General features: G+C 36.9%; 1 protein-coding gene across 2 annotated transcripts; it reads right to left on the reverse strand.

The window, feature by feature from the left end:
* Positions 1 to 4,421: 4,421 nt before the first annotated feature.
* Positions 4,422 to 6,614, reverse strand: LOC121990521 (protein NRT1/ PTR FAMILY 4.6-like). 2 transcript variants are annotated; one of them, XM_042544637.1, is made up of 4 exons: positions 6,563 to 6,614; positions 6,358 to 6,466; positions 5,991 to 6,208; positions 4,422 to 5,835 (listed from the first exon to the last, which is right to left on the reverse strand). In XM_042544637.1, exons 1-4 carry the CDS (start codon positions 6,563 to 6,565, stop codon positions 4,468 to 4,470), a joined length of 1,698 nt encoding a protein of 565 aa, XP_042400571.1. In that variant the 5' UTR covers positions 6,566 to 6,614; the 3' UTR covers positions 4,422 to 4,467. The 2 variants fall into 2 exon arrangements, with proteins under 2 accessions (XP_042400571.1, XP_042400570.1); XM_042544636.1 differs by having other exon boundaries at positions 6,358 to 6,487; positions 6,563 to 6,607.
* Between the last annotated feature and the right edge of the window lie 14,011 nt (positions 6,615 to 20,625).

Genomic DNA, 20,625 nt, shown 5'->3' on the forward strand with positions numbered 1-20,625 from the left:
AAATAGGAATTTCTACACGCTGACAACACTAATCTTAATTTTCAAAAGTTAAAAAAGACCCCTTTCTAATAAAAGTGTAGGTCTTACAAATAATAGTTGTCAGGTGGTGCTGCAGCAGAAATAAACAGGAAGTTTTTAAATGAATTTGTGATATTTCTGCCAATAGTTTTTCTGCCTCTTCTCTAGAACTATTCAGTTTCAAGATAATGATTAAGCTAATTAAGAAGATATCAGAGACAAAACATCAATTTGAGGATATAGCAAATGTTCTCGCTTTATTCCTGCAAACAAGAGCATGTTGGGAATCTACACGAAGTTTGTGGCATAAATTTTCTGTGATACAATTTCATTGCATCAACAACAAAGAATAAACAATAGAATACAACAGATTGCAATATCTTTCCAATTAAAAAAAAATCTTCAAGTTGTATTCAGCAGTTAGATGCAAATGTAAGCTTGCATCATGAATTTTAACTACCAGAAGAAGCTGAGATGGCAATGAGTCAAAGGTGAACAATATATTGTATAGTTAGAAGATTGAATTGGTTATACTGGAAGGTGTAAGGGGTAAATGGAGACTGAAAAAAAAGGGGATCCATTTAGCCAACACCAAATAAAAGATAAGTTATATCATCACAATAGCTACAAAATAAAGTAACCAAAAAAAAGCAAAAATGTATACTCTGCAGGACGCCAGAGAAGCGTGACAACGAACTGTTTGAGTTCTGCCACTAACTCTGGGGCCGCATCAGCAGCAATATTAGTAATTTTATAACTAATCTGTTTGGAAGAAAGTAGTACATATTTTATATAATCAAAAAGATTGAAGAGAAAATCATCAAAGAAGAAGAAGAAGAAGAAGAAGAAGAAGAGAGGAACACACAGTAATTATCTGAGATAGAAGTGTATATTCATCTTATTCTCAGAAGGAAGACAACAAAAATGACAATGTTTGCTTACAGGCCATAGAAAGCGCAAATGCATCATCCAAAATGCCTGCAATTGACACAAGTATTGAGCATTCAATTATCAAACAAAAAGAATGAGAAGATCTAACAATCATGTACCAAATCTATCAGTTGGAGAAAGTTGGTTGGCCTCTATTGCAGATCGCAATCCAGCTGCAAGGACATCATCATATTTCACTCTATAGAAGCCTGTTTGATCGACATTGAGTTTGATCCAAAAGCTTCCATCGCTTGTGCTTATTAAATTGGTCAGTTCTGGAACATCCAATTTTTCAGATTTTGTTTTTAGCAGGAACTTCTTTTGAGATGCATAAGAACCACAAGATACTGTAATAGGAACAATCCATTTCCACTCCCTTCGGAACCACTTGACAGAAACTGTGTCTACAATAAGAATAAAACTCAAAGTAAATCAAGACATAAGACAATAAAATTGACTTTCAATCTTCTGTCAGAAGTAATTAAAGCTGATTTTGTTGTTTTTATTCAGAACATGATATATGTAATCTTGCGACTCAATGAAGGTAAAATTTTGTACACTGACTTTCAATCTTCGGTCAGAACAAACCATATTGGTGTATTATTGTCGTGCCTGTAGGCCAACAAGTGATACCAATAGGATCAATGAGCAGAAGGAGAGTGGAATAGAGGAAGAGAAGAATGAGAAGTAGAAGAGGAAGGAGGAGCCTCAAGGTTTACCTTGATGCACGCCATCACTACAAGAACAAAGAAGAGCTCACCTCAATTTAAACGAGAGGGATATAGAATTAGGTTAATGGATAACAGGTTTATGGCTAATGGGTTAACATGTAACGAGTTCAAGTGTTATTATTTTAGAGTTTCACTTGGGGCTTCAATCTCAACCTCATCTTATTTGCTATGACCAGTGATAATGAAGAAAACCTACTATGGCGAGCAATGAGAAGTAATGATCAGCAAGCGACGCTGTGACAATGAGGAATGAAGTGCTTGAGGCATATAGTGTCTCACCAGATTTCATGTCTCAGAGTTGGAACAGTAAATATTTGTCAACGTGCCTGATACATTTCAAAATTTCAATCCTTGATTTCCACAATGATTAAAGATGGAGAAGCATTGTCCTGAATTTTTGCAATCAAATAGCCAGTGCAGTAACCTGACAAGTGAATTGCCATGTGGATAGAAACCTTTTCAGTCGATAGGAAGAATATCAACATGGTAACAAAGGATATCACAATTTGAATTACTATGCACATCCTAATAACTGATCAGGCCCCTTTTTAGTAGTTTATAGCATCGAATATCTCATCAATTTCACTAGCATGATTAATATCTACCTGAAAAATTATAACTTGAGCTAATTTTTTTATACAATCTTGTAATAGTAGCATAATAAAAAAATACCTAGCAATCACACTAGACGTAATTGTAATTTTCAAAGCTAGATCATTGGCAAAAGATGGAACCGTCACCCTAGCGGCCCCCTGGCCCCGGCCCCACAAGATTCCAAAGGGAGTAAATTACGGTTAATGCTGGGCAGGATAGAAGACTCAAAGTTACTATTATAAAGCAAGCAAACCGAGTCTAAAATAAAATAAATTATTCAAATAATTGTTCAATTTTGGATTGATTTATTTTTTATAAGTTAGATCTTGATTCAAGTTAGTTTAATTTGAACTTGGTTCATTTTAAACTTGTCTTGGTTTGCTTGTTCAATCTTATAAAAAAGATTAAACAATCAAATGCTAACAAAGCAAATATTAGAGATCAGAACATTAGTAAAAAACAATAGAAAATGAAGTAAAAATGTAAGAGAAAAGTTAATTTAATCTACTGAAAATTAGTAAAAAAGATTAGAAGTCGAAGGAAAAAACGTAAGAATCTATCGGTTGCTTTTGACTTTAGCAATAACTTTGTTAACAATTAAATAAAAACCTAAAACAAAAAAGTTGCAGCAAAAAGCAGCACCTTAAAAGCCGGCTCATCCCAACATGGAAAGCATCTTCGAGCATCAACGGGCGCAAATTGGGTGACAGCCGTATTCTTCTTTTCACCATTACACACTAAGAAAAACCGAATCAATCACTTACACCCAGAAAATTGACGCGTGAAAGAAAATTCTAGCAAGAGAATGTTCAGCTCAGATACTCTGATTCGCAAAACATGGATCAGAAGATGGATCATTCTCCATTATTAGTGGAGAATGATGACCCTACGTGTAAAATAAATAGAGATCATCATTTTCCACTGTCCATTCTTTAGTCCATACTTTACGGACCAGAGGATCTGCGCTCCATAATATTACGCGAAAGAAAGGCAATTTCTTATCTATAGAAAAACAAATTATACGAGCATCCTTGTCGTTGCCTGAACCCCGGGTGTTAAGCAAATGGAAAAGGTGCATATGATATACGGCAAGTTATTAACAATCCCAACTGTCTATTCAACTTTAAACGCACTTGTCTCTCACACAGTGTCACCCCCATCATTCATCGAGCTATGAGACACCCAGTCTGTATTAGATTTGTGATGAATAATTCATGAGTCGCATAGTTGTTTCTATCTCTATTAATCATTCATTAACAGTTAACTACTATTAAACAATGAAGGTATCAATCAATTTCTAAATTTATTATACTAGATTTGCAATTAACGATTCTCCTAATACGTGGCAGAATTATATAGCTCTCAGAATATATAAAAATCCAAACTCTATCTAATATATAAGAGTATGGTCAACCAATTTGATTTGAAATATTTTTAAGATGTTGAAGGTAGTTTTGAAATTCCGAGAGCTTCTTAATTATAATCCTACTCTCTGATTTAGATTCCACCATTTAAATTGAGAGATGTCTATAGTAGCTTTCGAACGATGAATGTATCCGATACACGTGTTTTTTAATTTATCATAATGATCGATAAAAAAATTAGGTAAAATCAAATCGGTCATCTTCAAAATTAATCGATTCGAAAAATTTGATATCTAGATTATCAAAAAAAAAAATACATAGAAATACAAAAAATAGAATAAGAAAAAGATAGGATTAACAATAAGATGAATATTGAACTAAAAAGAGAAATTTGAAGAGTATAAGCATGGCTAAGGAGAAAGAAGTAGATAAAAATCATAGCACTGACTTCTTGTTAAATAAGAAGTGTTGCACCTAAAATTAGCTAAAAATATACAAAATAAAAACTGATTTATAAAAAAACTCCTTTTATAAGTCTTTTTGTAATACAATTGAATGAGGCTAAGCTCTATTTCAAAGAGTGACCAAGGTGGGTATAAATATTCAAGTAAATTTGCAATAAAATGAAAATGTTCTTTTCTTTTATAAAGCTGCTGTAACGTTCCAAGTAAATTATCATTAAAACTAGGCTTGTGGGTTGCTTAACATCGAATCCATCAACTGAAAATTTGTTTAAATTTTAATTTGATATGGAAAAGTTGATCTGTGAATCTAATTATAATTTAAATTCAAGATTAGCATTCAAACCAACCAAGATTCATCATGTCTAACTATTTCTTGCTGGATCGATAGCGATAGATCATCGCCCAGAAGACAAAGTTGACCAAGTTTAACGCACTGAGCACGCACATCAACAAATAGAATCTCTCCAGGTGGTAGTGGTTCAGGTTTTCTCCCGACAGCCACCCCCTTCGCCCTCCGCCGCCGCCGCCCGACGACGTAGCAAGGTTCACCACCGTCACCAACACCGAGCTCAGGTAGTACCCCATCGCCAGCGACGCCCACGACAGCGACGTCGCCAGCGTCCGCATCCTCGCTGGCGCCTCGCTGAAGAAGAACTCCAACATTCCTGCCAGCGTAAACAGATCCGCCGACCCTAAGAACAGGTACTGGAACGCCACCCAGAAGAAGGTGATCGGCAATGGCCCCTGAAACCCCTCCCCGACCCGCCGCGCCACTCGCTTCCGCTTCACCTCCACCGCCGCCGCCACCGCCATCGCCACCACCGACAGGACCAGCCCTGTCCCGATTCGCTGCAGGTGCGTGATCCCCATCTCGGTCCTCGTGACGCGGCGCGCGAAGGGCACGATCACGTGGTCGTACAACGGCGCGATGGTCATGATGAAGATGACCGGGAAGACCGGAAGCGATGCCGGCGGCACCGTCAGCCGGCCCACCCGCGTGTCCATCGTCCCCGCCTGCTCCACCGAGAAGGTGGAAAGCTGCGCGAGGCAGCAGTTGAGCATGATGGTCGAGAGAAAGATCGGGAGGAGCTTCAGCACGACCTTGACGTCCTCCACTTCATTCGCGTCGCACGCGAGGCTGCGATGGAGCGGCCGCCCTTCCACCGCGCGGTTGAGACACACCAGCTCCTTCCCCGGCATCGGCACCGTCGCCTCGCTTTCTTTAATATCCTCAGCGGGGCTACTCTGTTCCATGTCGACGACTGCGTTTCGCGCGCTCTGATAATTGCTTCTTCGATTCAGGATGGCGGCGAGCAGAACCTTGGCGATGGTGGTGAGGGGACTTCCGGTGGGTATCTTGTTTCTGTAAAGAGGAGAGCCGGCGAGGAAAACGGGGATCGAGAGTAATATGGTGATGGTGGAGATGCCAAAGCCCCATTTCCAGCCCTTGTTGTCCTCCACCCACACGACGAAGGTAACGGCGAAGAGGCCGCCGCAGGCGAGACAGAAGATGAAGTAGTTGAAGAAGGTGGAGCGGGCCTTGCGGCCGCGAGCGGTGCTCTCGTCGAACTGCTCGCCGCCGTGGGGTGCGAGCGAGCCCTTGATGCCGCCGACCCCGAGCGCAGTCAGATAGAGACCGGCGAAGAGCATGGCGGCTTTCCCACCGGTGGCCTCCTCGCCGGGAGGCGGCTTGAGAGAGGAAAAGACGGCTTGCACCGTGAGGATGATCAACCCCTGTTTCATAACAGAACAGAGCGCAACACTGAATTACAGAAATCTACGGCTCAATATCACGCTCATTTTCACATCTGCTGCAAGAATTGCGATCTAACATACGGAAATCGAATCGAAAACAGACGGAAAAATAAAAAGAAGAAGAAAAAACTCACCAGGAACTCGAGGAGAGCACTTATCAAGTAGATGTGATAGGTGGTGAAGAAGGCATCCGATAAGAAGCCCCCGAGAAGGGCGAGGAGGAAGGCTGTGCCCATAAAGTTGGTCACCGCGGTGGCCGAGCGAGAGAGCGAGAAGTGCATGAACCCCGTCAAGTAGGTCACCAAGTTGCTGGCGTTGGCCAGAAATGCCAAGTTCTCCATTATCTCCACCACTGCACCAATTTCAAGTTGCACTTTTTCACTCTATCTCGCCATCAAATTAGATGGAACAAAAAAAGGTCAACTCTTGTTCTTCTTCCCAGGGATTTCTCTCTTGCGGTGCTTAATCGTAGGGATTGTATATAAGCGTTAGCTACTTTACCGAGAACGAAGGAAGCTGCAAGCATGCCTCCATGTTTGGCTCTGAGGGCAGGTCTGCCCCTCCAGTTCACGTAGCCAGCCCATGTTTCAGCTTCATTTGCCCCTCCTTCCTGCCATGGAAATCGAAAGGCCTGATTGATTGATTGATTGATTCGTTGTATTCTGAGAGAAAAGTTGACATTGATCAGAAAGAAAAAGGAACTCACCATTTCTTCTTCTTCTTCAATTTGCAATCTAGTTGGAGGCCTGACTTGGGGAGGGAGGAGGAGATAAAAGAATCGTGCTGAAGAGAGTATTTAAAGGGAGAGAGAGGTGTGTTCAGGTATCTCAATCCTACCATTGAAGGCGATGGTCATCACAGCCACATGAAAAGTCTACGTCAACAGTGCGCGGATCTTATTGATTTTAAAATATCCTTTTCATTTTATTTTCAAATCCTAAAATATATGTTGCGTTTGCTAATAGAATAACCTACATTTGACTTACTTTGTGAAAAGAACCTGAACATAAGACAAAATTCATCAGTGTTCCGATTCTATCTTATATATAAAGTTTTTATAATGTCCAGCTATCCAATTTTTTTTTTTTAAAACAGTCCTAAAAATGACCTAGACTCAAATATTTTTATCGAGAGTAAATTGAAAAGTCCGTGTGATTGTTCATCCGAAGCAATCAATATTCTTATATTTATTAATCATTACACTATTACTCCGAGAGCTATGTCTCATCTTTTATTTAGAGTAAATGATTTATTAGATATAATATTGCCATTCTTTATATTTATAATTTATTTTTTAAAAAAAATCAAAATTTAATCGAATTACAGCTAAAATAGGATTTATTTTTAAGTCCTTATAAAAAAAGCTCAAACCAGAACAAACAAGACGACTAATTTAGAGGGAAAATTACTATATCTTATTGATCTTATTTTAAGTAGGGGACTAAAAGAAACATATATTACTTATTTTTTATTGTATTTATCAATTTTTTAACCTTCTTTGGATGGAATTTTAATGGATAAACTAGACTAAAATAATTTCTTTCCTTCACTCTACTTCCATGCATCAAACTAAAAAAAAAATATTTCTATATATTTATCATATGCTTAAACTTTAATTTCCTTCTAACTAAACAAACATATTTTGTTTCTCTTTTTTTTTTTTCAGTTACTTGCAGCCAAGTAAACACAATATTAATTAAACCATTTCATGGTGGATTTCCTATTAAAATATAGTGCTTTTAAAATTAAAATTGGGAAGCAACTCTCTGGACTCTGAATGTGTAAGGAAAGAATGTTATGCTGATTATTTTTTTTAAAAAAAAAACAGTAAAAGAAGTTCCTCACAACAATTAGTAAATGGCCTTCCTCTTTATTTTATTTATTCTTTATTGTACTTCATTTTTTTCTTTTTTTTTTAGTTTAAAAGTGTGGCCTTCCAAAATTTAAGTCTGATTTTTTTAAAAAATAAAAAAATAAAAAATAGGTGACCTAGCAAGTGGGATCATCTTCCGTGGCTTGGCTTTAAAGTTTCATATAGTACAAAATGAGTGGGAATAAAATCCCTTTGAAACTTATTTTTATTTTGCCATTTCATTTGCATTTTTTTATTATTTGGATATTGACATTTTAGGTTAAAACGTACGTGCATGTTTATATCTCCTAGATTACGATATCAGTGACTTGCTGAAATAAATAAAATTTGAATTTTAGATTCATTGAACTATAGTCATTGAAGGTTATTGTCTAATGATGAAACCTCTTTATTACCTTTGTCTATACTAGTTGACTTATTTGTAAGATCTACCAAAATTTAATTAATGTACTGGAGTATTGGGATTAACCTTTGACAATGTCAACTGAGGGTAGGATATATTGTTCAACTAGTGAACTTTGTCCACTGAGGGTCAACAATATGAACTTGGTCTGATTTATCGACCTAAATTCAACTCACGTGTTGCAAAGATAAGATTGCTCGATTCACATATTAAATGAACGATCGAATTATTTAGCTGATTTTATCAAAGAAAGATAACTTTAAAAACTAGTGTCTAAAATTTGATATATAAAGACATGTTGACTGATCTTTAGAATCAATTCCAAAAGCCTTTTTTTCACTTTCTTCCTTCTACGGCCGGTGCATTTATTCAAACAAATTAATATTCTTTGAAGGCTTTTTGTGGACTTTTTGGAGGATTTTAGATCTAACTAGACTGACTGATCGACCGACAGTATCGAATTCCCTAACCAACTGTTCGATCTAAAAGCATTACATGTTCTCATCTAATGAAGTGACTTTTAGGGATGCAGCTAGAATTAGGAAAAATAGTAGAAAATCGAAGTATAAGAATATTCTTTGAAAAATAAGAAGTTTGCATAGGAAGAAAAGTTGAATCAGTACCCTACAATATTCCTCAAATATTGCTTGACCTCTTAGTGCAATTTCCAAGTTCATATTTATAAATATATTCTAGAAAAGAATTATTCAAACCCACATGTTTTATTACATACATAGTCAACCATTCCTACTTTGAAGTTGATTTCAAGGGAGACAAAACGCTTAAATGGAATACTTTGAAAGATGATCATCCTATCAGCACTTATAAGATCTTATTCTTTACCTCTTATGTTGGTTTTGGATAACAATTGACTACTTATCTTGCATATGTGTCACTAATTGACCACTGAGTAATTTACTATTCGACAATAAGCAATCAGGTTTTATAAAAGTATTGTAGTTCAAGTTATCGAAATATATAGTTTAGTTATAAATTCACCAAACCTTAGTGAATCCCCTAATTAAGTGGAAAATTTTACCTTCATTGTTACTTCTGTCTTGTTACTGCAGTTTAAGTGATCAATACTTTCTGTAGTTTTAACAGCAATAATTATGGTGGTCCATCTCCCCTTGGAAGCTGCATCAAATTAAACACATGAAATTTTGACCTACTTCAATTTGATAAGAGCAAATTGGATTATTTCTCCAAGTTTCCAGAAAGTCACTTAGGGGCCCTGGGGTTTGGTGCCGTGATAAGCGGACGGACGAGTTTCCCAAGTAACGAGGTCTCAATAAGTGGTAAGATATTTCAATGATTAACCAGACATCAAGTTTGATTCTCAGCTATGGCACATTATAGGAATGAGTGGGATGACAAACATAAAAATGTTGGTCGTTGGATGTTGGACTGCGAGCGCTTCTCGATTATCTTGGTGATCGGTGGAAAATTCTGTAAAACAAGACCGGTCATCTGCAGGATTAGTCGATTCAAAGAGTTGGATACTTGGATTGCAAAAAAAAAAGTCACTTAGGGGCCCCTAAGGCCTTGGTGCGATGGTAAGCAGACATACGAGTTTCCTGAACAATGATGTTCAATTCTCATGCAATGAAAATAAGTATTTATGGTGTTGGGTCATCCCCCGAATTTACCTAGTAGCTGATGGGAAGTTTACGTGGGACCGAACCGACCATCTTCAGGTGAATGATAGGTAGAAATACCTGGCCATGCTCTCAAACATTGGGAAAAAAAAAATAATACTTAGTGCATGAAGCTTCCACTAATATAGGATCCCAGAGGAGAGTTTATTGTGCGTAACTATGTCATACTTTGTAAAAGGTTATTTATAAAATGAACTTATGATCTCTAGGTCACATAAACAACAACTTTATCATTACGTCAAGCTCCCCTTCCGCCCAAACATTGATCAAACTTATATATCAATTCAAACAATGTGTGTTTTGACTTGACTATGTCCAATAGCTGAGGAAAGCATCTTCTTTCATGCCCTAAATCCTAGCAGCAGCCACGTCCCAACTCCCAAACATTGAAAACTCTTTATTTTATCATGAATTTTACTAGTCCGACAACCTTTTGGGACTTATACAATCAGGTGTTTTCATATCCACAACTTCTTTAAATAATAGTTGGAAGTAAAAGTTTCAGGCATAGATGCTCAAAATAGGACCTAATTCACCTAAACATGAGCTACTAATTAATTAGCAGTGGAGATCATCTTTCTTAACTTGTATATAGCCTAAGATAAAATTATATTTTTAGTTCCATAAGTTACACTTTTTTTAATTTGGGTCTTCTTATCTACAAATTCACATTCTTAGTATATTAACTTGCATTGTTTTCCAATTCAATTTTTTTTTATATGGAATTCAAATTGACCACCAATAATTGTTTAGGTGGCGACAGTGATGTTAACATGGAAAATGAATTTAACTTTTTTTTTTTACGTTTGGTGGACTAATCATATACGTGGCAACTTTTTTAAGTCCACCCGAACATTAAAATAAATTAGAAACACAAAATCAAGCCAACCAATGATCCTCCATTCTTCTCCACCGTAAACCCTAACTCAATCTGATTCCTTGACTTATTCGATCCAATGCCTTCACTCAAAATCGATTCAAATCAGAAATCCCCTCACTCGAAATAAATTACACATTCAGTAAATCGCATAGTGATTTACTAAATCTAAATCTCCTCACTCAAAAGCAACCATGGCACCACAACCAATAATTTCAGAGCTTTTTTCTCCTTCGTCGTTTTCCGATTTTCTTCTTCAAACACAATTAACTTTCATTTTAATCATGGAATTATGGTCATATCTCTATAGCACTTTGGTGGGTCTTCCCAAACAAAAAAGTTACAATCATCCTTCTGTCAAGAACAAGAGTGTGAGACATTAACATTCATAATAACATCAATAATGATTAAGAATAAATGAAAGGAAAAAAATATCACCTTCCAACCAATGTAGCCATGAAACCTCATACAAGGGGTATCATTTGTCCAAGAAGTTCTCAACACTGACCGTTTTGCACAGAACATGAATACACTTCCAGAAAATGAAGACATCTTGCTCTTTCAAATAAATTACATATCCAAATGTGAATGATGCTTCGTTATCTTCCTATTTTTATGAGAAACTATATTCAGAGGCTTGGGTCAAGTGACAAGGTTTCCGAATCTAGGGTTTATAGCGGAGAAGAAGGGGGGATTGTTGGTTTTAAAGGGGGAGGGATATATGATAGATGTTGATATGACGTGTTGTGAGTGACCCCAAAGGTAATGTAAGGTCGATAGTCAATATGATGTGGTAGTCAAAGTTCGGGTGTACGTATCCGAACAAACCACCTCTCAAAAGAACTCTCGACATAAATCTGGACGGGCACAGGGTCAGTCAGATATACGAGGATCAGCTCGTCACTACTCATGAACTGGCTTCCAGTATACAACATATACCCGGGCAACAAAAGAGCCGGTTGGATATACAGGGCTCATCTCCTCACTACTCATAAATTAGACTTCTAGTATAGACCTGAGCGACGAAAGAGCCGGCCAGACCTACAGGACTCAGCTCCTTACTACTTATAAATTGGATTTTCAGCATATACCCAGGCGGTCAAAGAGCCAGTCGGACCTTCAAGACTTAGCTCCACACTTCTCCTGTGCAAGTCTCTTAGCATACAACTGGTCAGACCTAGAACCAATTGGACCGTCGTGACTTAGCTTCTCACCTCTCCTGTGTAAGTCTCTTAGCATACATATGTTCGGCTCAAGAGTCGGTCGAACCTCCAGACTCAATTCCTCATCTCTCCTAGGCACGACTCCCAGTTACATCCACCCAGTTACAGAGTCAATCAGATGATCTCCTCTAAGAAACAGTATTGTCAGGGAATCGTAACAATTTGTCAGAAAATAACAGTTACTCACCTGAGAATATTCTCTTATTCTGACATAAATACGTCATAAAACCTTCCTCTGTCCAGAGGAAGACTATTGTACATACTCCATCACCCAAAATATTCTGACACCAAACATTCGCTTCATTATTACAGAGGTTAAAAGAGGGTGGTATAAAAAGGAGGGTCCTCTCCGTTAGCCAGATATATACTAGGAAGCTCACGCGCACACACATACACATCCACATTTACTATTCTACTGTTCTTCTTCTTCTCCATTTTCACTCGGTTACTGCTTTGACTTGAGCATCAGAATGCCTGCGCCAAGGACCTCTCCTTGGTTCTCTCTCTAACATTCCCATTGGTTATGTATGTGGTGTGCATAGGTCCGCAACCCCTAGCTCCAAGTCTGCAACCCCCAGCTTGAAGTCATTCCTCTGTCAACCTTCCTACCAGCTCACCGACCGCCCATCTACTCAATTTACGGACGGGATCATGTGTAATATTTTTTTAAAGAATTTTATTTTATTTTTAACGTGATATGACTTTAATTTTATGTTCCTTATTTATTTTAATATCTAAGTAGACTTAAAAAATTTACCACATAGGCGATTTGTCCACCAAAAGTAAAAATGCTCAAATTAGTTTTTCATGTCAGCATCGTTGCTGCTAGCTAGGCAATTACCAATGATCAATTCTAATTCAGGCAAAAAAGATTGAAATTGGAAAATATACAAATTAATGTACTAAGAATGTAAATTTGTAGATAACATGATTAAAATTGAAAATTTTGCAAGAACTAAAAATGTAATTCCCTAAATAGCCTAATTAATTAAGGCTTTTATCTTGTTAGACAAAAAGTTAATTAATTAATTAATGATTATATATCCCAAGGACTCCCAAAACAACAAGTTAATCATGAAATATATGCATACAAAGTGAGTGAGTCAAAAATGTAATAAAACATATCAAAATCCCTATATAAATTAGACACATCAAAATCCTCCATACCAAACTTTTGCTTGTTCTCAAGCAAATACTAATCTAAAATGCATGTGAATAACACTCTCCCCAACTTTAATGAACTCATTGAATCCTATCATATAGTATCATTCTCAAGCACATGCACTCAATCAGTTTCACTTAGCCTACATGCTAGTTACGTGCATAATACATGGTTTATTCTTAAGGTTCAAAATGCATTCCTAGTCAAATCATCATTCAATTGTCTCTCAAGTTTCACAAACCAAATCCTAAATGTCTTCTTGATATGTTCTCCTTCTCACCTTCTTCTCTAATTTCCTTAGACGAACATTTACAAAGAGAAGTGGCAATTATGTGGAGTAATAGCACATAATTAGAGGAAGAGAAAGGGACACCTTTTCATCTTCTTAACGTGTGCAATTATTGCACACATCCAACAATGAGCAAGGGTCAATTCCTATGAAGTTGATGAAAATATCCTCCCATATGGTGGTCTGCTTGGTTTCCTAATTTACCTCTCTACAAATGGCTATGAGATCGACTATGTGGGGCGTTTGGGGTCAACATATGACCTTTTTTTTTTTTTTAGAAAATTGGCATCTTAAGTGAATGGTCATCCATGATCATGAAAACATTTTCAAGATCATCTCCTTCAAATTCTAAGGAGTCAAGTAAGGTTGGTGATGTGTGCAAATTTGCAAGTGCACGGAAATTAGGGGTGTCAATTCGGGTGGGTCGGGTCGGGTTGGGTCGGGTTGAGTTTTTTTTTTTTTAACCCAACCCAAACCCGACCCGAACCCGAGTTCAACCCAAAACACCTAAACCCGAACCCGATCAACCCGAACCCGACCCATATAACCCGAAAAACCGATTCAAAACGACTTTTTTGGACTATTTTCCCTATAATTCTTCACTTTTATCTCAATACTCCATCATTATCATACAAATTACATAAAAACATCTAAATTTTTAAAATAAAATTTGATTTAACCCCAAAAAAATCCACAAAACCCTATATTTAAGTACCCGGGTCAACCCGAACCCGACCCGACCCAACCCGAAAATTTTTTACTCTCCAACCCGAACCCGACCCGAACCCGAAAATGCCCAACCCGAACCTGATTTTTTTCGGGTCGACTTGGGTTGGGTCGTCGGGTCGGGTTCATTTTTGACACCCCTAACGGAAATGTCGTCAAGTAATAAAAAGATCACAGGGACTGGAGATTGAATACTAGCCTACTAATCAAACTTAATTGTCTAAACTAATCATAAATGGAGAGTGTTGTCACTGAAAAATTCAACAAGTAATGATCGTGAGAAAAAGAGAGGATGAGAGAGAAAGATAATGAGTACTAAATCAGAAAAGTAGCAGAGAGACAGAGGTCAAGGAATAGCTAGTGGAAAAATCTATATAACGAAAGTAATTCTAAGATTTCAGTTTCACCTCATTATTAGTAAATGCTTGATCCTTATTTAAATTCACATTCTCAATGATGATTTGTGTAGGTAGACTATCTTGTGTATCCAGTGTAAATTTTTGGAATTACACAGGCTTATTAATCCTAATTATTGTCTACTTTCAGAACGGTTGAAATTAGAGATTGTTATCTGTTGGGACCTTGACGTTCACTAGAGTTGGGGGGGGGGGGGGGGGAATAGCGTGTCACCCAAATCCTCACTTCCTACACTTGTTAGTACTCAGCGGAAAATAAAATACAAACTAATAAGAAGAAAGCTAAACCCTATAAATAATAAGGAAAGACAATAAACCAAAACAAACCGTAACACAAGGTGTTTATGTGGTTCGGAGATTAGGGCTCCTACTCCACGACTATCCGTAAGGTGGACGATCCCAATTCGTCTATGGATGACTCCCCGGAAACCTCCGGCTAGCTCAAACCTCCTTGTTGGGATGTATACTTGTTGACCTCCGCAAGTGTACACAAATATCTTAAGTAATAATAAAAGATATCGTATCCACAGGGACTAGAATAAGCACTAAAGGTGTCTCAACACGAATTAGCTAAACAACTAATCAATTGGTTTTCAAAAGCTAAATGTAACTATGCAAAATAAAACATAGAAATAAAAGAATAACAAACAAGAATAAGGGCTTTGATAAAAGGAATGTTCTAGGAGTTTCGATTTCTTTGTAAGGTTCTTCAATGTAAATGATCTACCAAGTCTTATTTCTTAATTAACCATAATTTGTAGAAAGTTGTCGATTCTCTTTTGTAATAGACAACCAGTTTAGGACTGAAATCTATACCTAATGTAATCAATTAAGAATGAATCATATGTTGTCCTTACACGGACTTGCCTGTCATATGCGTCCCTCGGATAATCAACATACGAATTCATCATTCATCAACTCATCTAGATACAAAGATTAATGCACACTATCTATCCTACCCCCTTGAATGATCATATTTCACCCTCAAGATCATCCCTCAAATGTCCTTACACGGGCATGTTCCTGTCACGAACGTCCCTCGGAAAATCTAATGAGAAACAATCTCTACAAGATCCACAAGATATCCAAACATTCAATCAAGAATGATAATTATGCACAAACACAACAATCCACACAAGATCAAATAGATACAAAACAGGACAAAATCATAGAAATAGGAAATTGGCAAATCCACAAGAGTTTTACATCAAATCATCCTTACAATTACTCCCTCCATCCTATAACAAGAGATCTAATCCATGGAACGAGGAGGGAAATCCGAAGAAAGAAAGATTACAAGCATTCTTGATCCCCCAAATCCAAGAAAAGAGAGAAAGAAAACTTATCTACGATGAAGAATAGTCTTCGGATCCAATCCTCAATTCCGGGGTCGATACATTGAAGATCCGCCCTTGGCTCCAAGTATTCTTGAGTGAAGTGTACTCGGGTACCAGTAGACTGGTGGTTTCATCAGTCGACTGGTGTAGTCGACTGGTAGCGAATAGAATGATTCTGTTCGCTCGACCTGTGTGGAGCAGTCGATTGGTACTTTTACCAGTCGACTGTATCGAGTCATTGGGATGTAACGGTCAAATTTTCACAAGAGGACAGTCGACTGATGATTTTGACAGTCGACTGGTAGGCGGAGTTTTCAACCCGTGGCCTCTACAACCAAAGCTTGGAAGCTTGGTTATAGTTGACGAAATAGAGGTGGTTAACCTCTATTAGTAGTCTACCAGTGCCCTAGATTCTCAAGAGTCCTTTGTGAGAGTTGTGGTGAGGTTTCTCCACCCACAAGGAGCTACGTGAGCTAGTCGGAGGTCTTCCGGGGAGTAATATAATCCACCGACGGATAGGGATCGTCCACCTTACGGAAAGCCGTGAAGTAGGAGCTTTATCTCTAAACCACTTAAATCGGCGTGTATTGGAAGCGAGTATCTGGGAGCGCCGTCTATCCAACCCTCCTTTTAGCTGGCCACCGATCGCCCAACAAATAATACAGAATATTTATACATTACAAATATTATCTTGGGTAAGAAAGTTATATTAGAAAAATTACCCAAAGTATCATTGATAACCATGATTTTACTATATTATTTTGATTCATATATGCATGGTTTGATGTTGATTTTATAGGTTTAAATCATGGTTACATCACATTTTATACATTGTCTTTATTTTTGGACTTAATTGCAAATTATATTATTTTTGGTGTTATTTGATGCTAATATTTGATTATTATTTTGTAGGCATCAAAGGATCTTGGATTTGGATCTATTCAAACCGAATTTGTGTTCGAATCAGAGTTTAAACGAGAATATCAAGTTGCAGAGCATTATGGGCTGTTCATCGAAGATTGGATAGATCTGAATCATCCAGTGAATATCTGGTCGATCCGACCTAAGGGAGAGTATATCCAGACCCTAGATCAAGATCAGCACCTTCAGATCGGATTTTAGGCGACTTTTCACCGTTGATCAAGCTCCAAATCAATTTCAGCCGTCCGTTCAGATCTGGATCTGATTTAAAACGAGAAGTTACAGTACCCTTTGCTTCGTCGATTCCTCCGCACTATGCTTCGCGTCCCGCGGCGAGCTTCTTCCAGGATTCCGACCCCATCTCGACTTCTAGATCAGTTTTCTGGCCAACTTCATCGGCGATGATGTTCTCAGACGCTTGTGACCAACTTCCGGTGATCTGACCTTGCTCCAAGGTGGTCCTACGGCGAGAATTCTGTTTGCGATTGACTATTCTGCCGCGCCCGATTTGGAGGTGTCCTTCCGATTCGAGGTTCCGCTTTCCATCCGTGAGCTTTGGCGGTATTCCTCCACTGCTTCTGGACCATTCCCGACGACATTCCATCCATCATCTTCTCCACATCAGATCTGAGGTTGCAGCTCACAGATTTTCATATTTCCCAAGTTGGGCGGCTCCGATCTTCATCAGCTTCACTTGGATAGGTGTCCGGTGAATCTGGTAAAGGCTGAGCTTAGTCTAGCTACTGAGGTTGTTTTCTCCGATTGCTGAGATGAGGTTTCATGGATGTTTCCTTGTGTGACAGCAAGGAGAAGTTGCCGTGTAGATTGGTTTGATGTTGAGATGGTTTAGGGTTTAACTTTTGCATTCTTTTACTGTTGATAGATATAGATTTCAGTTTATGCTATTTGGATTCCTTAATTATAGATCTTTTAGCTTAATTGATTTAATTCAAGTGTTTGAGTAATTTAGTTTCAATCAATTTTGAAGTTGTTGTTAATTTTACTTTAGCTTAAATTTCAGTACTGTTGAGTAGTTTCATTACTGTAGTTTAGGTTTAAATGTTGCTTTAGATTGTATTTCATTTAGGCGTTGCTATTTTATTCTTAGTTTAAGTGTGTCGACGGTTAAATCATAACGTAAGGTGACAATGCGTTGTTGATTGCTTGTTGACACGTAGGTGGATTTTCTTTATGCATTAGATTAGTACTTAATTTTTGTGCTTTTCAATTGTTAGATTTAGATTCAAAGTTTAATTTCCCCATTTATATATTAAAAACCTTAAAAATAGGAATAAAATATAATCCTAGATTACATCCTACCGTTGGTTCCTCGATGTTCGATCTTGGGCTCGTTATTACAACATGATTGTGTAGATAAGGGGTTCAGTTAAAAATACATTATTAATTTGATTTACGAGTGTGACAGAATTGTTTATCAATCATCTAGATTATACTATACAAATATATGTGTCATTGGAGTATATACCATCGCAAACTAGAAGTTTGTTAAGCAAAATAATTTCATCACATGGAATGATCAATTGGGGTATCTTGGATCTATAATGATACAATGAATCATTAAGGATTCATGTGGGCATTTATTGAAAAACCAGAAGATTTTTCTTCCCAATGAAATTTCATGCATTGCTTGCTCACAAGGGAAGTTAATAATAAGACCATCAAGACTAAGGTTAAGGCAGAACACGTAATGTTTTTAAAACGAATTCAAGGTGATATATGCCGTTCTATACACTCACCTTGTGGACCATGTAGATATTTTATGGTATTAATAGATGCATCAACAAGATGGTTACAAGTGTGTTCATTATCAACTCGTAATTAAGCATTTGTGAGGTTGCTTGCATAAATTATTCGATTACGAGCTCATTTCCAAATTATCAAATTAAAGTCATTCATCTCGATAATACTAAAAAAATTACTTTTCATGCTTTTAATTACTATTGCATGTCCATTGGAATAAATATTAAACACCCTGTAGTATAGGTCCACACACAAAATGACCTTGTAGAGTTATTGATTAAACGTCTTCAATTAATTGTGTGACCTTTGTTAATGAAGACAAAACTCCCAATTTCTACTTTGGGGCATCCTATTTTACATGCAACGGCACTAATTCACATCAGACCTATAAATTATCATGAGATCTTTCCTTTACAATTGGTTCATGGTCATGAACCAAATATGTTCCATTTAAAATTTTTGGTCATACAGTATACTTGCCTATTGCTCCACCACTAAGATAGGTCCCCAAAGGAGATTGAAAATTTATATTGGATATGAATCTCTAATTATTATTAAATATCTAGAACCATTGACAAAAGATTTATTTACGACACATTTTACCAATTGTCAATTTGATGAAATGACATTTGCAACATTAAAAGGGGGAAAATAAGTAATTAAAAAAAATTTTATGTGGCGTGAGTTATCATTATCTCATTTTGATCCTCGAATAAAGCAAAGTGAACTGGAAGTTTAGAAGATTATTCACTTGTAAAAATAAGCCAATCCAATGCCAGATGCATTTACTGACCCAAAGAAAATGATAAAATCACAAATTCCAATTGTTAATGCTCCAATCAAAATCAATGTCCTCGAAGGACAACCTAAGATAGCTAATGAGCCTAAACTATAAGTGAAACGTGGTAGAGCTATTGGTTCCAAAGATAAAAATCCTCAAAAAAAGAAAAGAAGTACTAGAGACTCAAAACGAGGAAGTAATAACATCGAAAGAATCTCCAATCATTAATAATATGATTCCAGAAGAACCTCAGGTACCTAATAATCAAAAGATCTTAATAAATTATAGTATGACTGAAAAATGATGGAACCGAGACGAAATCAACATCGTTGATATTTTTGCATATCTAATTGCATGTAATATTATAAAAGATGATGAGGTTCTTGAACCAAAGTTTGTTAATTAATGCAGACAAAGAAATGATTGGTCTAAATAGAAAGATGTGGCTGATGCAAAATTGAAATCACTCGTAAAAAATAAAGTTTTTGGACATGTTGTCCCTATACCTGAGGGTGTAAAACTGATTAGACACAAATGAGTGTTTGTGCATAAACAAAATGAGAAAAATGAGATTGTCATATATAAGACATGACTTGTTGCTCATGGTTTCTCTCAGAGACCAAGAATTGATTATGAGTAGACATATTCTCCTGTGGTGGATGCAATAACATTTTGATATTTGTTATGTTTGACAATCCATGAAAAATGGGAAATGTGATTAATGGATGTCATTACAACCTATTTGTATGTCTCACTTGATAATCACATATACATGAAACTCCCTAAAGGATTCAAACTACCAAAAACATATAATTCATGTCACCGAGAATTATACTAGATTAAGTTATGTAGATCTTTATATGGATTGAAACTATCTTGACGTATGTGGTATAAATGTCTTAGTGAATATCTGTTGAAAACGAGATATCTAAAAGATCTGATATATTCATGTGTATTTATTAAGAGATCTAGATCCAAATTTGTTATAATGACAATACATGTCGATGACCTAAACATTATTGGTACTACTAATGAACTTTTTGAAAAGGTAGATTACCTAAAGAAAGAGTTTTAGATGAAAGATCTCGGAAAAATAAAACTCTGTCTTGGTTTGCAGATTGAGCACCTTGAAAATGAATTATTTGTCCATCAAACTACGTATACATCAAAGATATTATAGACATTTTATATGGATAAAGCACATCCATTGAGTAGTCCAATGGTCGTAAGGTCTCTTGATGTAAATAAGGATCTATTTCGATCTCGAATGAATGACGACGAACTTTTTGGTCTTGAAGTACCATATCACTACAAGAAAAAAAGCTAATAGACAACGCTTTTA

Source organism: Zingiber officinale, chromosome 6B (genome assembly GCF_018446385.1).
Source record: "Zingiber officinale cultivar Zhangliang chromosome 6B, Zo_v1.1, whole genome shotgun sequence".
Taxonomy (NCBI): domain Eukaryota; kingdom Viridiplantae; phylum Streptophyta; class Magnoliopsida; order Zingiberales; family Zingiberaceae; genus Zingiber; species Zingiber officinale.

Bases quoted from the DNA above. Each gene is read 5' to 3' on its own strand.
- LOC121990521 (XM_042544636.1), bottom strand. The intron at 6,209-6,357 runs GTAAAGTAGCTA...AAATTGGTGCAG, and splicing joins TGCAGCTTCCTTCGTTCTCG to TGGTGGAGATAATGGAGAAC. The intron at 5,836-5,990 runs GTGAGTTTTTTC...GTTATGAAACAG, and splicing joins GTGCTCTCCTCGAGTTCCTG to GGGTTGATCATCCTCACGGT.